The following is an 18,508-nucleotide window of genomic DNA, read 5'->3' as shown; positions in this document are numbered from 1 at the left end:
AGCTTTAAAGTCTAAAGTACACTTTGAAAACATGGAATTCCAGTTGTAAGATTATAGTATTTCAATATATGTCAGTTTCACATGCAGAAATTAACATGGACTAAAAGTGCAAATTTGCTCTAAAACTAGCACAAGAATTGCATTATAGTCAATGTAGAAATATAAATTGATGTATTGCATCTGAAGACTAAAACCTAGATTTTAATGTTTTTTTCTTTCAATTTAATGTAAAATCACATCAACAGCAAAAGTAAACACTCACAAGATATTTGATTATTGTTTGCCTTAAAGAAACATTATTTTAATACTAATTTTCTGAAAGTACAGTCAAAATCAAAACACCAAACTAAATCATTTTTCAGTTTTCAGTTTAATTACCCCTTCACAAATAATAATAGATTTAAAAATGGCATCATTACAAAATATGGGCCTATGGTGTCACCAAAAATTACATCATCAATATAATCCTCTCGATTATAATATTCAAATCTATACTGATGTATGTCTCAAATCCTTACCTTTAATAAAAAATATTTGTTATATATGCCATATCCCTTTTTAATTGTATTCTCCCCATTAATAGTCAAATGTAGAACTCAAAATAGACTTTTATATGTATTTTTATTAACCCTCATTCTTATATCTTTCATGATAGAAACAGTTATGATTTCATCTTCACCAATAGACCGAACGCATACCTTAAAACTAAATATTATCAATTTGCTGTAGAAACCCACAAAAATGTACATTTGTTTTACTATTTATAATATAATACATTCTCAATAAGGCATTGCCTCTATTTGTCAGAAATATTGTCAAAAGCAATACAAAAACCAAAATAAATGCCAGTATTTGAACATCCATTCTAGTTAAAGCGAAAACTACAGACTAGTTTTACTGTCTGTTAGTCATGTCAGTTATCTTTTCATGTTTTTAAGTCTAATTTAAATCAGGAAAAGTCAAAATGAGAAATAATAACAAATAAGTAACATTATACCTTTTTTTATTAACACACTCCTTGAATATAGAACAATTAAAAAAAATAACCTTGTATCAAAATAATATTGATTACAAATAGTGCCTGTATGAATAATTCAAAATTCTAATCCCTGTATTTTACTTAAAAGTTAAATACAACTAAACTGCAGCTAATCAAAATCACTGAATTGCACTAGAAAAATGTACTATTTAAACTAAAATAGGATAACAGTCATTTTTCTACCTAACATTCACATTATTTATGATTCCAATACCAATACAATAAAATATAGCATTTCTCCCAATTACCTTATGGTTATCAATTATGAATATATTTGGCTGCCATTGCCATGTCTCCTTCAATTTCATTTTAAATTTGACTCTCCCAATTCAAATGAATTGGACGTCTCTCACCGCCAATGGTACTGTATAACCAACATGATCAGCATTTGTAATTGATTATATAAAAAAAACCTCCCCCACCCCCTTTAAAAAAAATCCACAAAATATCTATGTACTCCCTCTTCCAAAAATGCAGTCCAATAATTTTTGGGTGCAGCCAATTGGCATGCATCCCCACTCACTCTCTGCTATACTATCACACCTAATGCGCATGTGCAGTGTCCTCCAGCTCTCATAACCCACTTTTGCAAGCACCACTGTGCGCGTGCATGTGCGTCTATGTGTGTGTGTGTGTGTGAGGCTAGTACACTACAAAAGGTGACGCTCACAAGATTTGTGAATGGACGCCGTCATGTGTGCCAGCTCACAGATCACAGGGCTATACCCCCCCTAACCCCCCATGGGTGGAGAGTCTGTAAGATATCCCCATTGCAGGGGTTGCCCCCCACCACTCCCCATCACCCCCCAAATCCTGCTGCTTCCTGTGCCTTTCACACAATGTGAAAGACAACCCCCCCCTAGAAAAAAGTACCCCTCTTTCTATATAGATGACCCTGGTGTATGATTTGTTTTTGTGTGCATGTCCGAACCCGGAAGTGTTTTGACATTTGGGGTCACAGCAGCTATCATTGTCCAATTATTACAAGGGAGGGGGCCTTGGTGATTGAAAGGCTTGCAAATGAGCTAGGATAATTGGAGTTTTTATCATTAAGACACGTTATCTCTCTATAGAAAGGGTTTTAAAAGGAATAATCAAGTTAATATTGGATTTGTGTTGTTAAAAAATGGATCTGCGACTATTGCTTTGACCGTAATATGTTAAATTGTAAACGTTGGTTCAATGAAAAACTACAAATGTTAATTATAATACACTATTTGGACATTTAGCTGATATTGATATAAATACAAATGAATAATTGAATTGAATGCTTTTATTGTACAAGTATAATGCTTAAAGCTTAACCATGAAGTGCACAAATAACAACAAACTAAAGTACAACTACATAAATAATCAATAAATAACAATACATAATAAATAAATAGGTAACACATAAATGAACATAATTCAAACCTGTTTTGTGTTTATAGGTATAAATGTGTGTAAATGTTTACATTTATGCATATGTATGTATTTACACATGCAAATATGTATATAATAATGATAAAAATTGCACATACAGAATTTTAACAATATTGCTTCCCATGCAAATTATAAAACAGTTGCATCCCATAATACTTACAAAACGTTTTAGTGCACATTGTAAAAACATTGTTAAACAATACAACTAAAAACATCATTGATATTATGTATAAAATTCCACCATTTTCATGTCTTCTTTTATTAATCATGATCCAGATTGAGATTTGGTAATACTTAATGAAAGTACATGATTTAAAAAAAAATGGCTGCCATTAGATAGAGGTTAAATCTATTTGACCTTAAAGAAGCTGCCCTTCCCAATTAAGTTGGACGTCTATAGGCGTCAAAGGCAAGCTATGAGTTAATGTCCGTATTTTGCCATTATTAGTGTCGCCTTCAGCATTCAATTAGAGGCTTGATCCAATTATGCCTTAATAGCAAGCATTTGTTGTTTGTGCTCATTGACTTAAGTGACTTAAATAAAGAAGATTTAGTCTGCACGGCACAGTGATCACAAGGTTTGAAAAGTTCGAAGACCCCCGAATCCCCCCTTGAAAAGGCCTGTGAGTGATTGTCTTCCTCTTTTTATTCTTCTTTTGTCTCTTTAAAGGAAAAGCCAAAGTATTTAGACATCAGATAAAGTTGGCATGTCGATACTTTGAGAAATAATTTGTTGTTTTTTAATAGTATTTTTCGGGGGATTGCAGTATAACCATGTGAGATCTGATGGCCAATCAGCTAAAACTGTGTATAGATGAGACAGTTAAAAAAAGTAATGTTAAATAATATTTTGGGGTGTTATGGGAAAGCTATATAAGAAGGTTTTCTATTAAAATGTGTCAATTTTAATTTTGTGGTGGTTAGAAGTGCAATGCTTTCATTTAACTTGATGTTAGTTCAGTGTTTTTCTTTTTTTTTACATTTTTAAATCAAGTTAAAGTTGAACTAATGAATTATATATCATAAGGTTCAAAAGAAAATGAAATGATGCTGCAGGGAAATTGCATTTGCTGTTTAAAGTGCTGTATACATAATTGCAATAAAACTTGTAATTAGGAACAAAAATGTGTTGAAACTAAAGGAGGAAAGACTAAGTTCAAAGTAAAAAGCTAAACAATAATTTAAGCATAGCATTTAGTTGATACCCATATATACTATACATTAATAAAATGCAAAACAAATCTACAAAAATGAAAATTTTTCCTTAATATTAACATCTCTAACATTTTACCTTCTAAATTAAGACATAATGCAAAAATGGACAGTTATGAATCAATGCCATTGACAGCTGTCAACGTCCAAATTTTCTGAATTTAAAGGCCCAATGCTCGTCATTATCACTGATTTTTATCTAATTTCTTCTTTAAAAACAATATATTTACTTAGATTTTTTTTAAAAAGTATTTTTCTCTGCAGCCATATACACTGTGGCCCTTTACAGGCCCTCGTGCATGGGTGGTGGTCTATGTGGGGGTTGTGGGGGGCATGCTTGGAATAGTCCACATGCCTCCTGCACCTGTCCCCCTTTTCCTGGTCCCCTTTTTCGGCAGGTGAAAAAGCACTTGTTCCACCCGTAAACTTGGCACGTTTTCCTTAAATAACGAACACATTCATTTAGATGAGTTATTCATAGGGGTTTCAAAAGTGCAATCCTCAGCTGTTTTTTCCCTAAATGTATTAGTTTATCAATATGGTTAAAGAAAGGACATGTAAGGGTGAAATGAGGGGTTATAAAAATAATATGGGTTAACATAACGAAATTAAATAGAAATTCAACTGATGGTAAATTTGAGATCTGGTTGCTAGGCAGATCTCGAGGATGATGTTAAGGTGTATACCAAAAATGAATTGTTTGTAAAATTGCCTTATCACTTTGGGATAAAACAACATAGCATTTAATTCTTGTGAAATTAATTAAAATGTACATTTTAATGGCGTTGAAAAAGTATGTTTTCTGGTTTTCTTATTTTAGCAGACCAAAACCAAATATTGTTTTATTGTATTGACATTACAATGAGATGAAACAAAGAATAAAGCTATCATTCATTATAATGCACATATAAACAAAATAAGAATTTAAAATCCAAGTTATATCTGCACTTTTAATGTTTTTTTTCTCATACTATATATTAATCAACTAATATTAATTTACACCAAGCAGAAACACTAATTTAAACAATAAAAACGTATAATGAAGACTCAAAAGATCAAACCCCCCTAAAGTTTAAAAACAAAAACCCACCAACCTCATCAAGCATCCTTTAAAATAAACACAAAATATCTTAAAAAAAATACCTTTACTCATAATCAATTTAAACTACAGAATTTCACAAATCCTTTTTAAGTGTGTATTTTAATGCCTATTACCAACCCTCAATGATGCACGTTCATAAAATCACTTTAAAAATGAATTTAAATGCCTTTTATATTTAAAAAAAAACTTGCGTGTGCTGTGGTTAGGTGTACCTAATAATGTGACCTTTGGTGCGTTATTTGCGTGCCTCCACGGAGGTCGTGGCCAGTAAAGCAGTCAGTCACCCGAGCCGCCCTCTCCTTGTGTGGCATCGTTCATCGACGGCTAAAATAGAGACGACCACCACCCCCCACCTCTCCCTCCTCGTACCCCTTTCACCTTGGGTGCACCTGAGTTGTTTTGACCCCGTGCCTTAAGAGCTTGGCATGAATTAGATGCCTATCGCCGTCAATGACAGCCAATGAGTTAACCATGTCATACCATTTGTTCCCACAGGAGGGCGACAGTTCATCTGATCACTTCCAGACTAAACCAAGGACCATTGCTGACATCTAAAGGTAACTAAATGTCACTGTTTGTGCTTTCCCATTGCAAATAACACAACCAAGTTCTCATTTACACATTTTTATTTCACATAGCATTGAAAAAAAGGCTTAATACACATAAAAGCACAAATGAGGTGCTTCATCACCTCCCAAACCAAAGTAAAGCTCCTTCCTCCACCACACTAGTTTTATTTCATAGAAAAATATTGCCGTCGAAGGTATAATGACGCCAAATGGATCATGGCTGGTGTGTCCTCTAATCAAGATTGCATACTGACATTAACACCTGAATGTATGTGAATTTGCAAGCCATAGTGTTTTTTTTTGTTATGTACAATATTTCTTTTACACAATAGTAGTGAGGAAAAACACCATTATCTAGTTCTAATACAATATTTCAATACACAGGCAATCACAGATTGCAAAATTATTTGCCAGCCCCTTCCTAGAAACACAATTCTTTGGATACTGGAGTTTAGCACCCCCAATACAACTTATTTTTTTTGGGCTAGCCTATTTCTGACCTGCATTGCCTCCATACTAGGCTATTCCTAGGGCTTCAAGAACTCAAAAATACTAGTTAAATGTCTGGCATCCATTAATGTAATCTGATCCTAGCCAAGCTCAAACACTGCAATTGTTGAGATTTTGCTACATAACTTTTTTTCTAAATGTCCATTTCCACAACAGCTAAAATCTAGCTTCCATAATCAATGTCAATAACTTTCCTTTTGGTCTTATAATACTTGTAAAAAAATGTAAGTTATGTCATTTCTACTTCTGTTGACAGTATTTAACTTCATGAAAGCACTTGGCTAGAATACAAGTTAATCAAAAGGCTATTTTGCAGAAATAATGATTACTGTTCTAGACAAATTGGCACAGCTGTGTATATTTCCTGCCGTTCTTCATTCCTCCATGATGTGTGGTAGTCACTTTAAAAAGTTAAAGATGAAAAAAAATCCAGAAAAAGTTCAGAAAGTTTCCCTTTTTTAAAAAAAAAAAAGATGTCAAGTCAACTTTAGCTTATAAATAAAAAGAGAAAAACGACAAAAAGAGGCAAACACTGTCCTGTCGTTTTTTTTAGAAGCCGTGATGGGCGTGGCCTTGGCGAGGTCACATGGCACGTCAAACCCAAAGGGCCACCCCGCCATAAACCGCACAACTCTTCAGTCGTTATGCGGCTTCTCGATGCCACCCTGTCAGACAAAACATTAAAATAGATAAGACAAATGAAAGCAAAACTTAAACTTAGTTGCTAAGCTTTGAATGCCAATTACTTTCAATGACGTGCAATCATGAATTTGCAAAACCGGCACTCCTCTTTTGGGCAATTGGTTCACATGGTAATTTTGCCATACTTAAAATGTCCACATGTTATTATGCAGATAATTAAAACCAATAAAAACACTAGTTAAATGTACTTGCTTAACAAGAAATACTATTCACAAAGCTTAATAATTACAAATAACCTCTCCATCTTGTTTAAAAATCCCCCACCATAGGAAACTATGGCGAACTAGAAAACTGCTAACCAACATACCATGGCGAGTTGGCGTCCAATATTTCCTACGGTGACACCACCAGAAAAGAAAATACAAGGCAGCCAGGACCGTACGTACAAGAAGTCTGGAGATGTGTACCTGAATCACAATAACATTGGTTAAAAACATCCATCATATGCACTATTTAATTCTGCTATGTTTACATACTGGTAGACTCCATTGTAGACCAGCAGCTGTGTAAAGACGGTGGCGAGGAAGGCCGTGGTGACGCCCAAGCCGAAGCCACTACGCGAGCGGTCGAAGGTCCACCATAAGCCCAGTGATAGGGCGGCGAGGGTGAGTGAAAGCTGAACACTGTTGTCAATGTCCAGTTTCTGTTTTTCAGGATGGGTTAGGGACAAATAACACCGGCAAATATTTGCACAACCTACAAACTAAGTTAACTTTAGGACATTGTATTAATAGGATACAACGCTGGCATGGTTGATGCCCACAAAGACTGCGATGCATCGCATGACGCTTGCCCACTCTCGCTTGAACTTGTGTGGCTCGCCAAGATGTCGGTCGATACATGGGTATAGCAGGCCCACTACAGCTGTAAGTGGAAAAAATGAGAAATATTTCATATTGCAATTTAAAAAAAATTAAAAATCATGGGTCTAGTGTTATTTGTGCTGAGTTTGCTAATAACGCTCCTGAAAAGAGGAAATGAGAATGAAAAATAACATTTCAACATGAACTGGTAACATTAAAAACATTGATATTAGGGAACACATTCATGTGTAATAATATTATTATTATTTTGGATGAATTCTAATGGGATTGTTCTTATTTAAAAATGACAATCACTCTTAAATAATAAGTATACAGTACGCCTGATACATATTTTATTGTTAAAAAAATAAAAATAATAATTATATCCCATCTGACTTCCTGTTTCTTCTCCGTCAAACAAAGCCTTAACCTCCGGAGCCACGCCCTCCCAGTCACCCGTTATGACTCCAACCAATGAGCGACAGGTCCGCCTCACGTCCGCTTCACTGTAGCCAATGGGCGCAAGTGTATCAAAAGAACCACGCCGAATTTGGCTCCTTTAACTCTTACGTGTCCGCCAAACAAACGCGATAAAGGTCACCATAAAACCCTCAAATGTGACACAACTACCAACAAAAACGTCGCCAAGAAGTGAATCATCCCTGCATAATTCCCCTCGCCTAATCTCTTCTTTTATCTCGGAGAAAATGTCGTAAAAGTCAAGTATACTGTTTAGTAATGGCGACTCCCTTGCAGGGAAGGAGAAAAGCAATAAACATTAACCATCATTAAATAGTTCTTAGTAAGACTTTAGATAAAACTAACCTGCCCCAGTACCGCAGCATGGGGGGATCCACCAGGCTGACGAGAACAAGGTGGTCATCACTTCTTCGGGGAATAGCGTGACGTTACGTTGGATTTGCAGCAAATTCAGCACCAGGGCGAGGATCACACCAACGGCGAAGAGCACCAGACCGCGGCGGATCAAGTTGAACGTCCGATGGCGATGCAATGATCCATAAGCGCTACTCAGCACCGATGTGATGATGGACATCATTTCTTCGCCTTTGGATGCCCACCAGTTGGTCGCAGAAGACGGTGATGACGACTGTTCTCCCTCCGATTGAGGCGTACAAGAGCAGCTCCAACACTGCTCCTCCAAACTAGACATTTGGCACTGAAATAGGACAAAAATAAGTTGCAAACCACAATGAAATAAACGCACAATGTGACGTCACTCATGCCACCATGTCTATAAGAGCTTTACCTTGATCTGTAACTTCAAATCTGCAGTCGATGACCCTTCTGCACGATTCTCTTTTTTATTTTTGTCCACCGCTGCGCAATAGCTTCTTCACATTATTGTCCGGAGGACTGCAACGTGTCGTCGAGCTAAATAAAAACAGAGCTTCTCCTCGGTCAGACAACACAGTCGCAGACAGCTGAGTCGGGTGAGACTCGGCAGCCAATCGGAAGATTGCGCGTCTTGTGACGTCACTTCACCCCACCTCTCATGTGCCAAAACAGCCTAAGGGGGCGGGCAGAAGAGCGGAAGCCAAGACCACGCCACCAAATGTAAAATATTATGTAAATCTAATGTTTTTTTGTGGCATCCGTTCAGGTAAAAGCAATATATGTAAGTCATGTGTGTTCTTATTATCTCTGAATATCAATGTGTTGAGTTTATGTTGGTTTCATAATGTTATAAACCCATACAAACAAGGTAGGATGATTGTTTGTAGTACTACTGTACTGCAACTCAGTATTGCCCACACATGGCAAAATGTTTGTACCAGTACCTCGTGTAGATCTAATGCAAAGAAATGTTTCCCTGTAAAAATCGGAGTTGGTATTTTTGAAAAGATATATTTAAATGGCAGTAATACATTCATGCACTTTTTTCATCTTTAGATTTGTTCCTTAAAACCATTTTTTGATCACATTTTGATTATCATATGCTATTTCACCATTGCGTTTACCACAAGACTCCATTTAAAATCCTTTCTTGTGCATGATCATGTCTTTAAATGTTTTAAAATACTCTCACATGTCTATTTTGTATTTTTTGAGCTTTTATATGAAACTACTTGTGCAGAAGAATCAAGATTTAATTTATTTTCTAAGGAGATTCTAGTTAACATGTGGAAAATAACTTTTTAAAACAGTATTTCCATATATACATCTGGCCAAATCATTAGTTGCTTAAAATATATATATACAAAAGCTGCACATACCTATGTAAAGACAGTCAAATTCCACCACACAGCTACTAGATACACTCTTTATATCCTAAAGGCACATATATACACACACACACACACACAATTCCTTTTATAGTCAGTCAGCCTTTTATAAACGAGGTCAGTGGAACTACATGGAGTCGAGCTGTGTGTTGTTGAACTACAGTTCAACAGGGAGGTGCGGCATCCGTCAGCTTACGTAGCATTAAAGTTCAACGTCCGGGCCTAGTTCTGTTTCAACAACATGTTTTGCAAAAAAAAAAAAATGGCCTGTTTCTATGACGGGACGTCAACCTTAACAGTGCATACGTGCCGGAACAAGATATCAATAAAGTTGTATTGAGATAAACCTATGCCTTGAGGACATTGACAGACAATGTAATCTCAACTCACCTCCTTTGAATAAACAGTTTGAGATATGTTTATTTAAAATGATTGACACATTTCATTACTCAATAATGTTAGTCTTTTTTTGGGATTATTGGTGTATTTATTCCAAATTTTAGTGATGAATAATCAAGTTAACACTTCTTTTTTGCAGTGTGTCTCTGGAGCATGTTACATATAAAGCACGTGTCAAAGTGGCGGCCCGGGGGCCAAATCTGGGACACCGGATCATTTTGTGTGGCCCGAGTAAGTAAATGATGAGTGGCAACTTTCTGTTTTAGGATGAAATTAAAATGAAGAGTATAGATGCATGTTAAATTTCCTGACTTTTCCCCCTTTTTGAGTCAATAATTGTAATTTTTAATCCATTTTTCTGTGTTTTTAGCTCAAATCATTTTGTAAAATCTAAAAATATAGAAAAAACTGCTCAAATAGACATTGTTTTAGATCTATAAAAAACTGAATATTCAGGAATTTTAATCCAGTTCTTTTAATCCATTTATAATAAAAAAAATCTAAATAAATTGATGTTAAAGTGGCCTACGAACCAACCCTGAGTCTGACACCCTTAATAAAAAGGCTTAATGCAAACCAAAAGATAACACAACTCTTTTACTATAGCTAAAATGTTTCTGCAAGCGTAAAAGTCTGTCTATTTATATCCTAACGCAAAAATAATCATTCGACAAAAGCACAGCATCTGGTCTCAAAGGACTACGCCTGCGAATGCAATGAAGCTTGTTTCATTCTGCTGATTTTTATAGTCGGCGATGTAAACCGTGTCATTACACCATTTTGAAGACAAATCTGCACTTCTTTTCTCCCTGAATAGGATTTTGAATGTTTGTGCTCGCCTACACGACAATCTGCAACTTCCATTTATTTTGAGTTATTTAGATTTGTTCCAGAGAAAACAGAAAAGCTGCAATATAAATGTCACACTTTTATGGATCATAAATCATGTGCAAAAATTGCCATGGGGGTCACAAAGTTAACATTCTATACTTAGAATCATGTGGCTTTAATACACATAGACCATCTTTTTCAGCCACTAAACAGCTTTATTCTCATATCTGAGCCTTAAAAAAGAAAATAAATACTTGGTTTTTGTGTCACATACTCTCCATGCTTTCAATGTTTTCCATATCAATCAAAAGTCATTTTTTCCCTCATTTCAGCTGTCCATGTGCTTATAGAGATAAACCCCCGGAGCATTTCCACTTTGCAAAGGAAGAGAGACCCTTTTCATAATGACGACAACATGGCAGAAGTCCAACCTTAATGTGTTTTTCCGCCTAAGGACAGAAAAGGTTGGTGTTCCCACCATAGAACATGTTTTTCTCACTCTCATTCTTAGTAGTACTGCAAATAATCGCTTATCAGTACTTGAGATCCACAGTATGTATGTCAATGTACTGTAATGACCTATTTTGCTGCACGTGTAATTCATTAGGCCAAATCCCATTAAAAAAGGCACGTTTACACAAAAACTGTTAAAACTAATTCCTAAACATCAATGTATTGTGATGCTAATTGTTTTTTTTTTTCAAATTGAGGCAATTTTGTTGTACACTAGTGTCTTAAATCATCTATTTTCATAAAAATAGATTAACTCCCGCTCCCCAAGATGCAAGTTTTATGAGAGTACAGTAAAATGTGTATTAATGAGCCTTGACGTCTTAAGTTAACGAAAATTAGTGTGGAAAAATAGAAGGCATTTTGCAAGTGGCTCCAAGCAAAGGCCTGATGGAAGGAGGAGAAGATTTGGCAGGAAGCAAGCGCGCTTCAAATGAGCAGCCCGTTGAGTTTAGTGAAGATTATCTGGAAATTGAGACATCGCTAAGGATTCCCGGCGGAAAAGCTTTCCTGAATTGAGCTATCAAAGTCATTTTTTTCCCCTCCAACCTCGACACTGTGAGGAAATTGAGAAGGGAAACATCCTAATCCGTGTTGAAGATTAGTGGATTACTCGTGTGTAAACAACTTCCATTGCTCAGGTGTCAAAACGATCCTGTTTTGATTTGCTAGATGCTCTATTTTTTTCTAACCCAAAACGAAAATGAATATATGACTAAAATCGTATTTGATGGGTTGGCTTAGATGTTATCTTGCTCATTTAATTGTTTTGAATGTAAAAGATCGCAAAATATTGCTTTAAATTAGATTGCTTTCAAAAAACAACAACTCATATTTTCACGACTATCAGGCGCAATGCATTATAAGGCGCACTGTCAATGAATGATACATTTAATTTTTTTTCCATATATAAAGCACACTGGATTATAAGGCGCCCTGTCTATTTTGTAGGAAATTTAAGACTTAAGTGCGCCTTATAGTCGTGAAAATACGGTAAGTTCATCAAAATCACAAGATAAACAGCAGTTTTTTGGGAGTAATGTCACACGCGGAAACTATATCACGTGTTAACGTCAACAGCAGCTGTTTATCTTATCATGCTCACTGGAAATGTTCAAATACTCTCAAAATGTCAAGTTTAGACTTTAAGATACTTAATTCTGAGAGATATTGATCCAAATACAGTTGAAAAAGGTTACACTGCTATGTACTTTGCTGATTTAATCTTAATAATGATCGTTTTTGAAGGGGGGATAGATATTGCTCTAGAAAAACAGCTACAATTTATGTCAAAAGTTGAACTCTTGCACAAGATGCAAGTATATGAGGTCAGCAAACACGGTGTATTTATGTTGCCTGTGTACACAAAGTCAATTCCGGTTGGTTTGCACGCACACAAAACACAGAAACGGAACACCGCCAGAACAGCCAATCAGCATCCTTGTTTTTCCACCAACACAAATAGTTTGTTCATATTCTATTATTATTATATTTATAATATACATTATCTCCTGGGCAGTTGTCAATTGCTGTTTCACAACTTGATAGCCACTTGTTTTCATTTTATTATCTTTTTGATGATAACATTCATGACTTTATAAAAGTGAGATGAAAATAGTCCTAAAAGTGAGGAAAAAGAAAACAATTTTATGGCGTTTTGGTCGTTTTCAAGCTAAATAATAGTTCATAAGTTTAACTTGTGACCTTCTTTATCTAAGTGACCAGTAGATGGCAGACACACATTATAGGACATAAAAATAACCCCAATACAAACAATAATACTGTAAATATTTACAAAAATATACAAAAAAATATAATTGACTAAATATTGTGCAGGAACATTAATTACTTTTTAGAATTAAGTCAAATAATTAGAAAAGTGACACATACAATCATAAATGAAGACACCTACCTACATGACTAAAATATATATTATAAAATAACACAAACATTGTGTAAACATAGATACAAAGAAAAATATACCATCCAATTTTTTTTAATCAAAACAAGTGTTTGAAATTTGAATTTTATATTGTATCCTTCAAACACAGAATAAAACAAAATTGTATATAAATGCTATTTTTCCCCACACATCTATTGTAAACAATGACTAAGCATCTAAGTGTCCCTCACGCACAGTGACATTATCTATGATTCACAATAATATTTTTATCTATCATCAGTGTTTGCGTGGTATCAGGAGATTGTTATCAGAACGGATTCCAGCATGCGCTTGTTGACAATAGCGTACCAGAAAGGTCACGGAAGAGTGTGCGCGTGCAATCACCAACTGCTGGAGTGTATATTAACCACCCACACTTTTAACCACGTCTCCGTCACCGCGCACACTCAACAACCGCCTCGTTAGGTTAGGTGTCACAGGAGCTTCGGCAACATATTCGTATTTGCTTTTGTATTGAATGCAACAATATGTTGTGACAAAAAATATTCCAGGAATGCTTAACTAATGCAAATATGTTACACTTATGTTACACTTTTTTTCAGTTATTTGCTTTAAATGTCCTCTTTTACAAGTATTTCCACTATAGAAACTTGTACAGAGCCATAAAAATGAATAATCAAGACTAACATTGATATTTGAGCAGTAAAAATAATTGATGTAACCGTTTGCCTCTGCATAGTGGAAACTGATGCTGTAATTGACTCAATGGAAAACTACATTGGCTACTTACCTGCTGTTCCATTTACTTTTTAGTGCATTTTCGTTTTTTTCGCTGGAAAACTGTCTAAGGCTTCGTGGCAATTAGCAAAATTGGGATTAAAACTATGTTTTTTTTGCTATTTTTGGGGTCTATTTTAGAAAGATAAAGATAATGGAGTGAATTTCTATCTATGTAAATCAGCAAAATACCCCTCTGAGCTGATAATAGGACTCTAAAACAACAATTCCCTTTACAGTCAGTATTTTTTCCTTTCAGAGTTAATGTTCTACAGTCTTCCCATTTTTTTAAAGTAGCACAATTCTGTTAACCACATTAGTCGAGCTTTAACAATACATTTGAATAGCTTTAAACTGTTTGTTATCTTGTACGGTGCGGGGGTTGAAAAAGTACTGGACTAAACTGATAAATACTTTGCCTTTTTGTAGTCACAAGTTAGCATTAGTTTTTATGTTGGGAGTTCAAGAGAAATTACAGCCACTTTTCCGCCTACACGTGTTAGCGGCAGCAGCACAAGCGTACATTCATTAAGGCTATTCTTTTAAAGCCAATTGTTCCCAGTTGGCCTAATAGATTTTGATGCTTTGCAGGGGAACCTGAAGCACAAAATGCAAATTCATCTATGCTGCGAGGCGGGCAATTACTACAAAAGTTCTCTTGTGATCTAATTGCGGATAATGGGAGAGTGAAATCAGGATGATAATTGACGGTGATATCCATATCAAAAAGCTTGCTTTTAGCTTGAAGTGTGGCTGCTTACGTCAGCGGGTTTGATTAGAAAAAGAAGTGTGGTAGCATGAGTAGAAATTTCACTTTCTATTTCTTTTTTTTATATACTTACACTTACCAGCAAAAAAAAAAATCCCCTGCTGGGTGATACATCTACTTGAACATGAGAGATAAAACTTGTACAAGCATTATTAATTCATTCAATGCCAGCCACATTAAAACACACATACACATACATCTACCTAACACATGCATGGACATGCATATATTGCATGTATTGCATATATTTTCAGATTTGAGAAGAAAAAACATCTGAGTCAGCTCAAATTTTGACAGTGTGCGCCACAGGGCTCTTGTCTAAGTCCTCTATTGTTGTGGTAATATGTTTCTGTCTTTTTTTTACAGATATGGGATCATTTTGATGAGATATGTTGTGCTATCTTCAACCTATGATGTTTCCAATTGGTTTTCTGAGATGTCCCGAAACGCACCGTGTGTTTGAATGGCGAGAAAATTGAAAGGCTGGAGCAATCGGTGAGTTTTTTCCCGTGTTTTTGGTTACAAATATTGCATTGAAATCCCAAAATCTGCTCCTACCTTTTGAAAAATAATAATAAATACAGCATCTTCATTTTCCATATGAATGTATTTCACCCTAACTCGGTCATGAATAGACACTTTTTACTGCAGAAAATGAAACTTACAAAGATGTATGACCGGTTAAAATACTCAATTTTGTAGTTTTATGTCTGCTAAGACTTTTGTGCCATTGCAGATTTTTCTTTGTGAAGTATAAGGAAAACAATATGAATAGGTTTATTACAAATGTGTTGATTTATTCTAGTGGAGTGCATAACATATATCTAAGCAAATCTGTTGATCATTGTTCTTCTATTATGATACTATTCATTTAAAAATATATACCTTTTTGAATGCTAGTGACCAGTAACAAGAAGGATTTTTTCATTGCCTTGACATCCTGTACGATAAATTGTACTTTGTTTATCCTTGTGAGTAAGTTTTGAGGGAAAAAATGAGGTGAAAAATATCACCAGCACAACATATGTCCTTCAGACTGAGAATGAAAAGTGACTTTTCTCCTAAATGCATTTAAATGGTGAAAAGCAGTGGCCTTTAAATATTATTAATAAGTCGTCCAGGTTCAGTGTCACATGTTGAAAAATTTAAAATGAAATTCCCTCATGCAAGATAGTAACTATGGCAATTTTCCTTACTAAGATCCAATAATGCCAATCGGGAATAAAGCTTGATCCCACTTTTGCCTTAATAACAAAAATAAACAATGCTATAAAATAGGAGGATAAGGACTAATGTTAACCGGCTGTCACATTTTCGAAAATATTTAATAGAATGGATGGTTTATAGTCATTGCTCAGGAAGCAGAACCATCTTGAGAAATACTCCAGGCGGAACTAATAACTTTAATGAGATCCATAATCCATTTAGCTACTTCATTTGGGATGGCAAATACTCTATTCTCAGGAATAAGGACACTTGCCACTAGTGAAAACAAAAGACAGTAATTAATGTCCTTTGCTATTTGCTTGGTGTGCTTAATATTTCCAGTATAACACACAAAAATCTTATTGTAGAAAAAAATAAATATGCCTAATTATGAAGCGTGGGACAAGATAAAAATAAATTCTGCTTCTTCTATCTATAATTAACTCCCGGGGTGCCACAGGGTGCCGAGCTCAGTCCTCTATTGATCTGTAAAGTTAAAAAAAATGAGGATGAGTTGTGAATTTCAGATCACAAAAATAAATATTTGATAGAAATCACTATTACTCATTCAAATTTTGGGAGCTACCATGTCCATAGTAAAATAAATATGGCTGGTGACATCTTAAATCTTTTTTTGTATACTTTCCCCTTAAGTACGCATATTGCCAGCAACTTTAATTCATTTTCTTATGTATACTACACGTTCAGCTTAGAAAAAAAGCAGTACAGGCTTGTTTTTGTAATATTATTATCCATATCTGTGATGTGTGCTTATGTCCATCGACCTGGCTCTGAAAAATTTCAGTCTTTGAGAACAAGAAACATGTAATAATAATGAGCTGCTTCTTGCGATCCAATTTTCTAGTTGTAGTGTTTATAAACAAGTTCAAACCAGTACTATACGCATCAAATGTAAGGTGCAATTTCTGACACATGTCGATCGATCGTGTCAGCACATCCCCTTGCTCTATCTCCACTATGAAATCAAGTGTCAGCACTTATAGTCCAAAGAAAAACAAGGCAATCTGAAAACATACTTTTTATACTTTTAGTTTTCTATCCCTTTCCTCCAATGTTTAATGTTTTTCTGATATAACGCGATAATTTGGCAAAATTTAGATTTAATAGGCAACTAGTATTATAATAGGCAACTAGTATTGTGATAGGCAACTAGTATTGTAATAGGCAACTAGTAGTATAATAGGCAACTAGTATTGTAATAGGCAACTAGTATTGTTGTGCATAAGATGGGGGATACCCAATCATGCTAATGATAATGCTTTTTAGTGATAAGTGCTTTTTTGAATTAAGAAATTCATCATTGGGACATTTATGGCTTCTAGACTGCATTTAATTTAGAAACCGTACATTGTTGTTGTTGTCGTATTGTACTTGAATTTGAATTTATTAAGGAAACCCCCTTGAGATTAACCATCTCAATTCCAAGGACATATTTGATCTAAGAGCTCTAGATGGCAGCATCGATCTCCGTATTTATTCAACTTTAAATTTCCAAGCTGGCTTTTGTTCAAAATGTATTTCCTAAAATGCACAAGTGACAGGTGCACAAATATTTTACTTTTGATCTCCACTCTTGAGTGCTTTCCTGTGATGATTTCAAGCTTACCTGCCTTTGAATCATACATCCCCGAACGACCTCGCTGTCTATTTTAAAGGCCGTCTATTGGCTCGGCTCGCCTTCTATGTTTTAAAAAGGATCACACGCACCTACTGCCCTCATTCAATTAGAGGCATTGAAAGAATTCATTCAGCAGGGAACACACCCGAATAGAATTTACCTACATTAGATTGCTGAAATGTTTAAAATATAATAGAATAAACTAGAGAGCACTTTCGAGAAAGCCAGCCTTCAAATTTGACCATTTTAGATATAATATTTAGATTTTTTTTATATAAATGGATTAAAAGAACTGGATTAAAAACCTTGAATATTCCATTTTTTATAGATCTGTTTATTTTAGCTTTTTTATATATATTTTTAGAATTTACAAAATGATTTTTGAGCAAAAAACAGAAAAAAATGATTAAAAAAATACAATTATGGATTTAAAAGAGGGAAAATCCGTAAATGTAATATACATCTATACTCTTCATTTTAATTTAATCCTAAAATAGAAAGTCAGCACTCGTAATTTACTTTCCCAGGCCACACAAAATGATGTGGCGGGCCAAATTATGCCCCCGGGCCGCCACTTTGATCAAAGTACCCTAAAACAAATGGCCTCACCTTGCAAACAACAAACTACAAGTTTAATTAGAATGTTTTTATTAAACTAAGACGATTGAATCCTTGTATTCAGCCCAGTTCAAATGGATTTTATATCAATGACAGTGAATAAGATAGCGGTTAAGAAGGAATTAAACAGTTAACCCCAATTTGTAACAGTTAATAAACTCCATCCATAACGCCATCAGGCGTCCTCATAGGTTAAACAGTTTTGCTTCATTTTGAATTTATTAGACCCTAGCACTTGACACGCTTTCCCCTAG

The 18,508-nt window shown here is 35.0% G+C and overlaps 2 protein-coding genes and 1 long non-coding RNA gene across 5 annotated transcripts in view; 2 read left to right on the top strand and 1 right to left on the bottom strand.

Moving 5' to 3' along the window:
- The window catches only part of LOC144209479 (uncharacterized), a 31,016-nt gene extending 23,487 nt beyond the window's left edge, over positions 1 to 7,529 (top strand). For all 3 annotated transcript variants that reach the window (XR_013329144.1, XM_077735807.1, XM_077735808.1), the window contains exons 6-7: positions 5,271 to 5,332; positions 6,826 to 7,529. The gene's annotated coding sequence lies outside the window, so the exon portion shown is untranslated. The remainder of the gene's footprint in view (positions 1 to 5,270; positions 5,333 to 6,825) is intronic.
- On the bottom strand, positions 5,384 to 9,677 carry insig1 (insulin induced gene 1). Its single transcript, XM_077735806.1, has 7 exons — positions 9,594 to 9,677; positions 8,627 to 8,751; positions 8,185 to 8,536; positions 7,296 to 7,420; positions 7,033 to 7,199; positions 6,864 to 6,963; positions 5,384 to 6,519 (listed from the first exon to the last, which is right to left on the bottom strand). Exons 3-7 carry the CDS (start codon positions 8,528 to 8,530, stop codon positions 6,490 to 6,492), a joined length of 768 nt encoding a protein of 255 aa, XP_077591932.1. The 5' UTR covers positions 8,531 to 8,536; positions 8,627 to 8,751; positions 9,594 to 9,677; the 3' UTR covers positions 5,384 to 6,489.
- LOC144209480 (uncharacterized) overlaps positions 7,898 to 18,508 on the top strand; it is a 26,395-nt gene continuing 15,784 nt past the window's right edge. Inside the window, exons 1-4 of the long non-coding RNA XR_013329145.1 lie at positions 7,898 to 8,995; positions 10,141 to 10,232; positions 11,183 to 11,296; positions 15,158 to 15,286. This is a non-coding gene — a long non-coding RNA (uncharacterized LOC144209480). The remainder of the gene's footprint in view (positions 8,996 to 10,140; positions 10,233 to 11,182; positions 11,297 to 15,157; positions 15,287 to 18,508) is intronic.

This window comes from Stigmatopora nigra, chromosome 16 (assembly GCF_051989575.1).
Source record: "Stigmatopora nigra isolate UIUO_SnigA chromosome 16, RoL_Snig_1.1, whole genome shotgun sequence".
NCBI classification, from domain to species: domain Eukaryota; kingdom Metazoa; phylum Chordata; class Actinopteri; order Syngnathiformes; family Syngnathidae; genus Stigmatopora; species Stigmatopora nigra.
This window is presented reverse-complemented; position numbering and strand designations above follow the sequence as displayed.